General features: G+C 31.8%; 1 protein-coding gene and 3 long non-coding RNA genes across 6 annotated transcripts; 1 reads left to right on the top strand and 3 right to left on the bottom strand.

The window, feature by feature from the left end:
* Positions 1-1,145: 1,145 nt before the first annotated feature.
* On the bottom strand, positions 1,146-2,590 carry LOC145011379 (akuammiline synthase 1-like). Its single transcript, XM_078970088.1, has one exon. The coding sequence runs from the start codon at positions 2,537-2,539 to the stop codon at positions 1,187-1,189; it is 1,353 nt and encodes a 450-aa protein (XP_078826214.1). The 5' UTR covers positions 2,540-2,590; the 3' UTR covers positions 1,146-1,186.
* A 2,287-nt stretch (positions 2,591-4,877) lies between these two features.
* On the bottom strand, positions 4,878-6,647 carry LOC145008565 (uncharacterized). Its single transcript, XR_013663542.1, has 3 exons — positions 5,753-6,647; positions 5,599-5,664; positions 4,878-5,485 (listed from the first exon to the last, which is right to left on the bottom strand). It is a non-coding gene; the product is annotated as an uncharacterized LOC145008565 (long non-coding RNA).
* On the top strand, positions 6,430-9,292 carry LOC145008566 (uncharacterized). Its single transcript, XR_013663543.1, has 4 exons — positions 6,430-6,898; positions 8,243-8,317; positions 8,557-8,621; positions 9,038-9,292. It is a non-coding gene; the product is annotated as an uncharacterized LOC145008566 (long non-coding RNA).
* Positions 9,293-9,647: 355 nt separating this feature from the next.
* Positions 9,648-11,717, bottom strand: LOC145013155 (uncharacterized). 3 transcript variants are annotated; one of them, XR_013664862.1, is made up of 6 exons: positions 11,473-11,717; positions 11,155-11,252; positions 10,481-10,524; positions 10,338-10,410; positions 10,019-10,084; positions 9,648-9,896 (listed from the first exon to the last, which is right to left on the bottom strand). It is a non-coding gene; the product is annotated as an uncharacterized LOC145013155 (long non-coding RNA). The 3 variants fall into 3 exon arrangements; XR_013664861.1 differs by having other exon boundaries at positions 11,150-11,252; positions 11,473-11,716; XR_013664860.1 differs by having other exon boundaries at positions 11,150-11,716.
* Positions 11,718-12,124: the final 407 nt, after the last annotated feature.

Here is a 12,124-nt window from a genome sequence, read left to right as displayed (position 1 = left end):
CGACACCAAATAAAAAATGTTATATATATATATATATATATATATATATATATATATATATATATATATTAAAATAAAAAACGATAATAAAGTATGATCATCCCGAAGGAGGGTTTTATGAAGAATTTAATAGGTTAAAAAGTGGTACTATAACATTGAATGGAATAAAAATGCATTATATATATATATATATATATATATATATATATATATATATATATATATATATATATATATATATATATATATATATATATATATAGAGAGAGAGAGAGAGAGAGAGTTAGCTGGGGGGTGGTTAAGATACCTGTTTCTTGGAATGAATACGTTGATGGTATCGACTCTACTCGTTACACGAAACTCGCGACTTTTTTATTAAAATATATATTTCTTGAATAAAACGTCATTAAATATTTAATAGATATAACCAATAGTAAAAAATAATATATTTAAAATTAAAATTAATAATATAATATAATATAATATAATTAATTGGGAAAAAGTTAGAGTTATAAAACATAAAAAGAAATTATTGACTAATATATATTAAATGGTTTAGAAAAAAAAAAAAAGTTTTCTAATATGATTTATTTATACGCCCGATGGTTGATATAAAACAAACAGGAAAGAGTTATAAAATAAAATAAAACTTTCTTAATTAATCATATAACAAAAAAAAAATAGTAAAGTTTAAAGTAAATACTATAAAACATTAAGTGTGTATTTTGAAAAATCTTTGGAAGTTGAGAGACAAATTAATTTTATCGTGTCAAATGTCATATTTGACCTTTATATACTAAGGATTCGTGCGTATAGGAGTACCCAATCTTAATAAGGTACTTATTTATCATGCATATGATTATATATAAAGCTCGTTGTCAAGAAGTCAACATCATGTTATTCCTTTTACAATAATAAGTATACATAACAAGTTACTTCCGAGTATATTTAAATACGTAACTTATGGCCCAAATAAATTAAATTCTCTATCACAAAATCTTAATAGTAATTAACGTACTTATTAATCATGCATGTGATTCCAAACAGAACAAATTAACCAAAACATGTTATTATTAAAAAGTAATAACAGTATAACATTGATGTTTTAAGTCACATTATGGTTTCAAACAAGCAAAAGGAAGAAATTTTAATTTGGAATTCATGCACTGTAAAACACATAAGAAAACTAATTACAAAAAGCAAGCATCTCAGGGTCACTTTGAACAACGGCCAAGTCATGCTTTCCCAAACACACGAGTACTTCAATGCCGTCCCTGTTTGGCGCATCCATCATTATAAAGCTATTCTTCCTTAGATCTCCGGCCACGGTTGCTTTTACAGGCTTTCCCCACCCAAAATCAATCTCGTATGTAGAATACCGACACAAGCTTGTAGAAAGATAAACACTATCAAATCTTCTTTGACCTTCTTCTACAGTAATTCCCGAAAGAATACCAAACGCGGTTTGGATATTTCTTATGCCTTGGAACATCATCTTTTGCTTCTTGAGCTCAGTAAGGAATGACTCCGGCTTCACTTCAGTTTGGTTGTGTGTTAGAATATCCATTACCATGAAGAAATTTCCTATACTCTTTTCAGGCAACTTCTCCGTGAATCTGCCTCTCATATTTGTCAGTTGACCAACACCGGTGGGTTTGAAACAGCCTGAATTGTTCTTGGTAGCTGCTGCAACTGCAGACTTATAAAGCAGCCAGTTCAAAACTTCAACACGAGTAGGGTCTGTGATGGGTTGTCCAGCTTCTGCGGTCATGGCTTTGACTTTGAGTTTAAGCTCGTTTATCTTTGCGTTGGGGAACATGAAACTCTTTGTAACACATTCATCGGATCCAAGTGTAAACCCATTATAATTTAGATTCATGTATTCAAAAGGAATAAAGTGGGGGTCGTCGGGAAGTGCATGTTTCTGCTCTCTGGATGATAACAATTGTGTCATTTTAGCCCAGTCGTTTAGAAAATGAACAAAACTGTTTCCATCTGCTAACTTGTGGGACAACGACATAGCCACCGCTGCTCCTCCACATTCAAAATGATTGACCTGAATGGCCAGCGGGATCACTCCGTTGCTTTCAAGATCATCGTCATCTGGACGATTGGATTTTTGATTTACGAGACCATGCGGAAAGAATTGGTCGAGATCTTGATGCTGATAATTTTTAAGGAAATCAGAGAGCGAGCTATCAATGGAAGCTTCAAGAAACTCAGCTCCTCGGTCGTTGCAATCTACAAAGGATGGTGCCACCTTGGCGAACCTACCAGCAAAAGGGTAGTACTTAGTTAAAGTTTCAGATAATGATTTCTTCAAGGGAAGTATTTTGTCATGGGAACTAGGATAAAAACCAGTGTTTGGGTAGAATGTAACAAACGGGAGAAACGTATTTATGGAGGCTTGATCGATGAACGAAAGATTGTAAGTTTTGAGGTGAGAAGGGGTCGGAGAAGAGGGCTTAATAATTTCTTTAGAGACGATTGTATGAAGCTGCCTTCTACCAAATCTTATCACGTTGCCAATCATAGTCATCTTCACAGAGAAGAAAGGGCTTTTGATGATCTATATTTTTGCGTCTTAGTTTTTCACATCTTATATGGCCATAATTTGCTTAATTAATTACAACATGCACACGATCTTTTTCACATCTTATATGGCCATAATTTGCTTAATTAATTACAACATGCACACGATCTTTTTCACATCTTATATGGCCATAATTTGCTTAATTAATTACAACATGCACACGATCTTTTTCACATCTTATATGCCAGAGTTTGCTTAATCCAATATATATTATATATATGCCATAGTTTGCTTAATCCAATATATATTAATGCACACGATACTCGCTTCCTACGGGGTTGATTGTCTCGCTTCCCACGGGGTTGATCGTTTTTATTTATATGTGCACATTGCTAGCTGTCGGCTATTCATTTCACTTTTGTATATTCTATTTATTGTACTATTATACGATATAGTTTTCTTCCACCTACGCTACTATGTTACTTTTAGTATATTAGTTTTTTAGTATGTCACGTGATCATTAACTAATGTAAAGTTTAAATAATTTGTTTAATTCTTATTTATGTTGTTTTCACATTTAGTAATTTTTAAATTGCCTTAAATATTAATCATATCTTGTTAATGTAAAAAATATTATTATTATTATTATTATTATATATCTTAGTTAGCATCATATAAAAAATAAGATGGCAAACGGGAAACAAATTGTGATGCTAAACCTGTTTGTATGGTAAAATCAATTGTTTTGAAAACTACATCCATACACGTAGGGATATAACATTGTTATGCATGATTTTATAACGTCTCAAATACTTAGAAGCAAGAAATTTATTTTTATATTATATTAACTATCAACCAAACATGTTCTTCAAAACCATAAGGAAATCAGAGTATATCAATAATCATCCAAAAATACATGAGAGTCAATAAAGCGGAAAATCATGGTATGTACAATGCGATCATCCTAAGCTTTTCTCCTTCGAACCGGAAGTACCTGAAACATAAACTGAAAATCGTAAGCACAAATCTTAATGAGTTCCCCAAAATACTGCATACCATACATATATGTAAGATCAAGGTTGTACCGGGTCTATTTCACCCCAAGACTATTTCACCCCCTGAGTCTATTCCAACTCATATGTCAGTACAAGGTTTTACGGGGTCTCTCTCTCTCTCTCTCTCTCTCTCTCTCTCTCTCTCTCTCTCTCTCTCTCTCTCTCTCTCTCTCTCTCTCTCTCTCTCTCTCTCATTAATGTAATGTATGAAAATAGGCTAAACTATATATTACTTAAACACTCACCCCCTCCCCACATCCAAGCTATATTATCATATATGCTCAAATTAAACCAAAAGCAACACACACCTTTACAAAATGTGTATCTATTTCAACATGTCTAGTGTGTTTGTGTTAACATTATCACAAAAGACAACAATAGCATCCTAAATAATATTCTTAGTTTCCAAATTTAGCGAAATTAGCCCTTCACCATTTAAATTTCGAATTAACTCCAATATGACATTCGAAATATGTTTTTTTAGTTTCTCATATTCTAATGCAACCTTAAATTATTGAATTTTTACTGATCTCTAAATTCATATTAAATGAATTTATCCAAATATTATTCCTTAATTTTCAAAATCAAAATTTTACCTAATCTATCATCTAACTAATTAATTATTTTTTTTATTTAATTACTTTTAAGTGATAAGTTTGAAATTTTAAATCCACCAGATTTATTTTATTCAATTATTTTAATTTATGTTATATAAAAATGCACTTAAGAATTTTAACTTCTAACCACAAATATATGTGTACCATACGCGAACACATTGTATTGTATTGCTTCTTCTTTTCCTTTCCTTTCCTGTTGAGCACCAAGAAGTCAAGAACCCACCACAAATCATATGTTGACTTCCCTTTCACTAGCCTTTTATTTCCTTTTCATTTTTGTACTTAAAGTATTAAGTTTTCCCGTTGTTTTTCCTTAACTATTTAAATACAAAATTAATAACAAAAATACAAAAAAAATGGATTTATTATAATTTATATTTTTTTATAAAATTTTCTATTTATTATAATTTATATTTTTTTATTATAATTTATATTTTTTTATAAAATTTTCTATTTGTAGTTTTGTACTAAACCCAATTAAATATATGGGCTATTATGTTTTCCAAGCTCAAATACTTTTTCTCTTTGATATAAACTAATTATACACAATCAGTGTTGTAGAACTTTTTCATCTACAAATTCACAATTTAATTTTTTAGATTTTAAAAATTCAGATCGTGCCCTAAACTACTAATTAAATGAACTTGTTTATCCTTATTTTAGGATGCTACAACTTGTGATTGTCGAAATTTCAAGGGTCACGATAGCAATGGTTTTCGAAATTACAGGGATAGCACAACCTACTAATCATAGTACCTCAAACATAGTATAGACCATTTGTTTTTCTCAAGTCAACCTTTTTACAACAAGATAGCCTTTTGTTAGCACAACTTGTGATTGTAGTACCTCGAACATAGTATAGACCATTTTCTTTTCTCATGTCCGCCTTTATCACAACAAGAGAGTCTTTTGTTACTTGAAAATTTGTATCCCTTGTCATCAAAGACACTTAAAGATATAACGTTTCTCTTCATCTTTGGAATGTAACGAACATCACTTAAGCTTCTTATTATGCCATCAAACATCTTGATCCGTATGGTGCCAATACCACCAATCTTGCATGGTGAGTTATCAAATCAAGAACAGAACCAGCATTATGAAGTGGTTTGAAGGTAGTAAACCATTCTTTATGTGGGCATATATGGTATGTACAAACGAAATCAATAACCCACTCATGATTAATGTTGGGACACCTAACAAAATCTACATTAACAAATAACAACTTCTTTTGAATGTGGTCGATTGCTTTTTTCAAGAACAATATCCCTACCATCTTTTTTCTGTAAAAAGACCACAACAAAGGCCGAGTTTAAAAGGAGGGAGATTTAAAATACAAATACTAGATATAGAACTAATAGTAAAATAGTTGTAAAGGTAAAGAAAGTAACATTACCTTTGTCGTCCGGCCTTGAGCTTCCATGAAATCAGAAAAAGCATGCATTAACAAGTCTTCCTCGGCCTACAAAAAAGATTAAAATAATTAATTAATCAAGCAAAGTGTTGGATATTATACGTAACAATACATGCAAAGAAAAAAAAAATCACACCTTAAGTTTTTGCCATTCATGTGACAATGATCGACTAGCATCCATGAGGAGTTCATCATGTTTCTCCAAGTGTTTACATTTAGAACAAGAACATTATGTGCTACCAATCGTGTAAGAAAAATCATTATTTCAGCAAAACTTACTTCAAAGTCTCTTCATATTTAAGGTCCATTAGATTATGCAAGCTTTATTGATACCCTGAAATCCTAGCCTTCAATCTTTACTTAAACATCAACAGCAATTAGGGATGATCTTCAAGCATTGTTGATTAAATAAGTACTCTAGCGAGCATAACAGAGATAGTAATGTAAATATTTAAGGACACACAAGAGGCACGACTTTTTGGAACATTGTACTTATCTTTCTGTTGGAAAACATACGAATCTTGTGAAAACAGAGAAAGGACATTGCACTCGATGCATGTCTTAAAATAACTTATTCATGCAAATTGAAGCCATGGTTTCCACATCCAAAACTATTTAACCGAAGATTGGTATATTTACTCTTTAATTTTTGACAAATAATTAACTGTGAAGTTATTTTTTTTTAAAATAAAGCGATTTGAATGAATACTAAAAAGAAATTAAATTGATATTAGCCTTATTTTAAAGGTTCAAGATATCACTACCTATATGTTCAAGTACTGGAATGTGGTACACGTCGTTGTGGTGTTTAAAATCCTCCAATAAGAAAGGTCGTGGGCGGCTATTTTCACACCACCGCCTCAATTAGCCGTTAGCGGTGAGTCACTGACTCTTTTCCAATGATGTTTCGTTTTGCGGCCCACATCACCGCCTATTTTTTCCCTTTTATCTCTATCTCTCTCTTGGTTATCATTCCCTTCTCTCCAAATATTGTCGATGCTCTCGTACCTTCCTCACTGTATGCTGTAGATGGAGGTTCGGGATAGTCTACATCCCTCCGTCATACCGGAGAACATGATGCTTTAATTGCATACGTCTTACACCTGCGTCCCCTTTGGCCGCCTCAATGGGATGAGTCATCATCTCCTTCCTTCACACGCAAATTAAAGGATACGATTTTTGTTTTGGCTATGGATAGTTGACGTCATCGCAAATTGGGCCTACTAAGTTGCCACATTCATTCCTGGGTAGCCAATACCCCCTGTCACCGCCTTATCAAGAGGTGGACCTTTATCTTTCCAATTAATCCAAGAATCAAAGTTTGAATTGCAACTTTCGTTTATTTTAATAGTTACTTTGACCACTTTTCCATATTCCATTTATTTTAATAGTTAGGAACAAATTTTGGGGAACTTATAAGTGCTAAAACTACTATAAAACAAATCACAACCATCAGGTGCTGGTTTAGAAAAGTAAACACACCCAACATTGCAAAACACAAGATGTAAAATGGATGATTATGCAAAATATATATATTACAATTAGAATAAATAATAATATATTTTTGATCTATTGAAAGGTGTTTCGGGTTTTTGTAAGAAAATATTCATTCATTATCACATTAGTTGGTGGATTGTTTATAATTTTGGTATGCAATTTTATTTGTTTGGAGAAATGGATGAAAATTTCAATAGTTAAGAAAATTCAACCTTATATTAAAAAAGAGCAAAAAGGTATTATGAAGAAAATGTTTTTATTCAGTCACTATTGTATTATTGTAGATGAACAGATGGGAAAGGATACTGACCAACTTTACATAAATGATAGCCATAAGATAGGTTAGCTATTCTGTTACTTTGAATTCCCACTGGTTTGAATGCATTCTTTAATCATTCATAGTTGATACATTCTTACTCATATGAATTCCCTTCATACTTGTAAGTTGACATTTCAAATAGATGTCAGTAATACCTATGACTATAGAACAGGAATTGGATCTGGCATGGTTGATTCCCTACATGCCTAAAAAAGAATTGCATTATATTAAGAGAATCAAGTCTTTTTGTTTATCCCTATCTCTCTATACAAGAACACTCCTGATTTTTGATGAATTTTGTAAGACCATTCCATCAGAATTGTTTATGAGTTTCTCGAATTATCATTTTGTAGTGAACTTCTATTTGTAAATTTTTGTCATTACAGGGACTACAACTCCAGTATCCAATGAAGATATTCTTGGAGCTATAGTGCTTATTTTTTTAATCAATATATGAATAAAATAACTTATTTTTAATGTTGTGTTTTAATTTTGAAGTAACTTGAAATTTCATAATAATCTCTCTATGCCTATAGCACATTTAAAGATAAAGTTGAATGCTAGTGCTTGATTTGATGCTAGAATCTTTGATGATTTAGGTGCTCTCCTTTGTTTGGTTTTGAACGACCAATGTCAAAGGACGAGAGTAATTCATATGAACAGCAATATGTTTACTTGCACATGACCCTAAACCTTGGATAAGCCCTAATTCAGTCTGTTGAGATTGATTATTAGTTTCGACTATTTGGGTAAATTGATTATGATTTTAATGATTCATATGTTTTTGTCAATTTTGCTTTGTCACTTCAGTTTCTGCAATGGAATTTGAAGTTTCCCTTGTTGGTTATTCAGCTATGTGAAGCAAACTTAGATGGGTTTTAACAGGTTCAAACTCATTACTCAAGTATTTTGTAAACCCCTGTATATTTTTTAGGAAGGATAATATGTTCATTTATTATTGTTTAGAATTCTTTTTAGTCTAAAAAGAAAGACTTAACACCTCTAACTCATTTAATGGATAAATGACGTTTGTGAGAGTAAATTACATAATCTGCCACTATATTATCCTTCTTTAATGTTCAGTTTTCTTGTATTGGTGATAAAGATTTGGTGAATTTTTATAGGTTGTGATGATTACAACTTTCTGGTTGGATTCAAGCAAAGTTTAGATTATCCAAATCTTGTTGAGGCAAGTTAGATGGTTATGTTAAACAAAGAGAAATTAATTTCTCTTTTTACAATTCATTTATTCGCTTTATTTGATCATTTACATATCTTAGCCACATATGAGTATTTCATGATTTTTCTAAAAACATTTCATCTTTGATTTCTTAGCTGATGGCTCATAGAAAATTGTTACTTAATGTTGGGAAAATCCTTCTTTCACCGTTATTGCCGAGACACATGTCATTAACAAGAACCAAGTGACTTAATTCAGTTTCTTTAGGTTATATATTTTAATTGCAGGTTACATGTTAAGCCTTTTTTCTACACTAGCATTATAAGATGTATAGATTTAACACATGTTGTTGGGCTACACTATAAATGTAAGAGTGTGGAATGATAGATAGTGCATTAACTTCTATGTTTGTTGGAAATAAACAGGTGTTGCAGTTATCTTTGGTGGTTCAACAAAATTGTCCTTTGTAAAGCAATAATGAAAATGTAGGAAATATGAAATGACATCTTTGAAGACATAATGGATTTTTTAAGGAACCAAAGCAACTATCCAACCATTTGAAGTCAAAACCGTTCTATTTTGTTGGTTTTTCGTATTTTGTTGGTATGAAATGTAATGGATCAAATTCCATTTCTTTTTCTTTTTTTCTTAACCTGCCAAAGGATTTGTGTTGTCTTGGTTTCAGCTCATCTTTTCTATTCATCAACTTAGCTTCGAAATGATTTTATGGAATCACTTAAAACTATAGCTTATTGATTAATCCTTTAGGGTCGTGATTATCACGGCCCTAATAAGTTTCCTAGTATGGTTATATACATTAGCATTAAAAAAATACTTTTTATATTGAACATTAATCTTCCACATGAATTAACCAAAATGTGATAAAAGTGGGAAAAAAAAAAAGTTCATTGATCAAGATGATTAATAAATGAAACCCTTCAAATTTTGGTATAAAAAGCAATGCATCAACATTCAACAAATTTAGTGTAATTTGACAACATACATATTAATTATACTAAATTTAGTGTAAGAACATGATTATAATTTGTTAAATTCCATTTACTGTGTGTTGGTGTACTAATAGTAGGCTCGCATCCCACAGACAACAACCTCATTTGTAACAAAACTCGTTACACACATGCTAATCAAACACAAATATTTACCAAAAATTTAAACCTCAAACAATGTTTGACTTATTTAGTGTTTTTCGTTACTATCCACATTGACCAATGCATTTGACTGTGGTGGCTCAATATCCTCCAAAACACTAGTACCATCTTGTCTCTGCAAAATTCGAATGAAGAAAAATATTAACTTTGACCATAAACGTTGACTAATAAGTAATTTCAAGAATGATTCATATATCTAATAAAATTAACTGTTTTTAATTACAAAATTAATATCACCTTTGTAGCCAGACCTTTAGACGCCATGAGATCATAAAATGCACGCATTAACATTTCTTCCTCAACCTACAAAAAGACTAAATAATTAATATTCCTATGATATTTTGCTTGTTTCTTTTCTTTAAAATGCCAATTTTACCCTTTAGTTGCGTGTTATACAAAATGGAATGGAAGTCAATTATAAAAACAAAAGAATACTTTAACGTTATATATATATATATATATATATATATATATATATATATATATATATATATATATATATATATATATATATATATATATATATATATATATATATTAAAAAAAGATGAATTACCTGAAGTTTATGTAATTCATGTGACATTGATCTATAAGCATCCATGAGGAGTTCATCCTGTTTCTCCAAGTGTCTACATATTAAAGAACAATATTATGTACTCTTAGTCATATTAGCGTTAAAAATATTTCAAGAAAACTTACTTTAACATCTCTCCAGTGTATTTAGGATCCATCAAGTGCAGATTCTGAAAAAAAAAAAAAAAAGTTCTCAAAATTAGGGATGACCTTCAAGCATTGTTGATCAAATTAACATAAATTAACATGTGTTACATCAGAAATCGTATCAGAACAAGATAGTAATGTGAATAATATGTGGAAAGATAAATTTTTATGCATAAAATCTTTGATCTTGTTCTTGATCATGCTTCAGTTTAGATCCGATTCACTGATGGGTTAGTAACACAATCATAGCTCCAAACACGAATGCAATTTCCTCTGTTTTTAAAACAATGTCTGACTTAAAATAAAATTCTTCTTAACAATTGAATTTCAATTTTCAACCAACCGAACTTAAACTAGCAAACCCTAACAATTAATTAATCAACAATTAAATAACTACTGGTAAAAAATCATCCATGGAAACAGAAATTATAAGTCATTATAAACAAGAAAGTAAACTGTAAAGAGATATGTTATGTCAAGAAACAATCGGAAGGAAAATATTGGGGACAGGGTAAGGGATATCTGAAACTGCGATTTCTTACGTATTACCAATTTTGACCAAACAACTAACGAATCAGATCTAAACACACATGAAATCAATCTGTAATCCGACAAGCATACAATAACGAAGATTGCTATAATACGTACCTTACCAGTAAGAGAGGCGACGATCTTCAGAACCCAATCAAACCACTGCGCAGAAATTGGTGGTGTCGGTTGCTTCGGGTATGAAGGAGGTCAGCGCCGGTGGCTGCAGGGAAGGATGATGGTGAAGATAGAGGCTGCTGTGGCGTGGTGTTTAGGAGGCGGTGTGAAGCAAATAAGAAGAAAAGATAAAACGATGTAGGGAATGAGGGCTAAAAGTGTATACACAATGAATCCTTCAGAGCCCTTTGTGAATCAATCAAGATGAATTGAAATTGAAATTGAACAAAGATGTGAATCAATCAAAGAAAGAGGTGACGACAAACCAGATTGGTCGCTAGTTGAAGTTGTCGCTGTGACCTTGTTGTTCGCTCGCTGCTGCAATCGACCGTGATGGTGGCAAATTCGGAGGACGCCGTATCGGAGAGGAAGGCAGCGATCGATGGTTTTGATCGGAGAGGAGGGTTGCGACGGTGCTGGTCGCTGCAAGATGGCGTCGATCGATCGAGGGTTCTTTCTGGGAGGTTGGGAGGTTGGACGATGATTGGAGGCGGAAAAAAAAAAAAAAAAAAGACAAAATTGCAAAAATGGTCCTATGGCTGTCAAAATTGGATTTTTTTTGTGTTTTTAGTCCCTGTACACTTAAAATGACTATTATGCCCTTTATATATGTATTTTTTATTTTCTATATTTATATTATTGTTTTTAATTATTAAAAGTCTCTCTCTCTCTCTCTCTCTCTCTCTCTCTCTCTCTCTTTTTTTTTAAGAACACCCTCCAGGTGTTACCCTCTCAAGAACATTCAACATATCCCACCATTATCATTTACCACCACGATCTCCTACTACCATTTTCGTTCACTACCACCATCCGCCTTTCATCATCGCCGTTTACCACCACCATCCACCTGCTACCATCCTTGTTCTCCACCACCCTCTTAAGAACAAACACAATCATTCTTTCTCACTCCTCCTGCCA

This window comes from Lactuca saligna, chromosome 8, assembly GCF_052625555.1.
Source record: "Lactuca saligna cultivar CGN05327 chromosome 8, ASM5262555v1, whole genome shotgun sequence".
Lineage (NCBI taxonomy): Eukaryota > Viridiplantae > Streptophyta > Magnoliopsida > Asterales > Asteraceae > Lactuca > Lactuca saligna.
The sequence above is the reverse complement of the archived record's forward strand: the minus strand, read 5'-3'. Positions and strand labels throughout refer to the sequence as shown.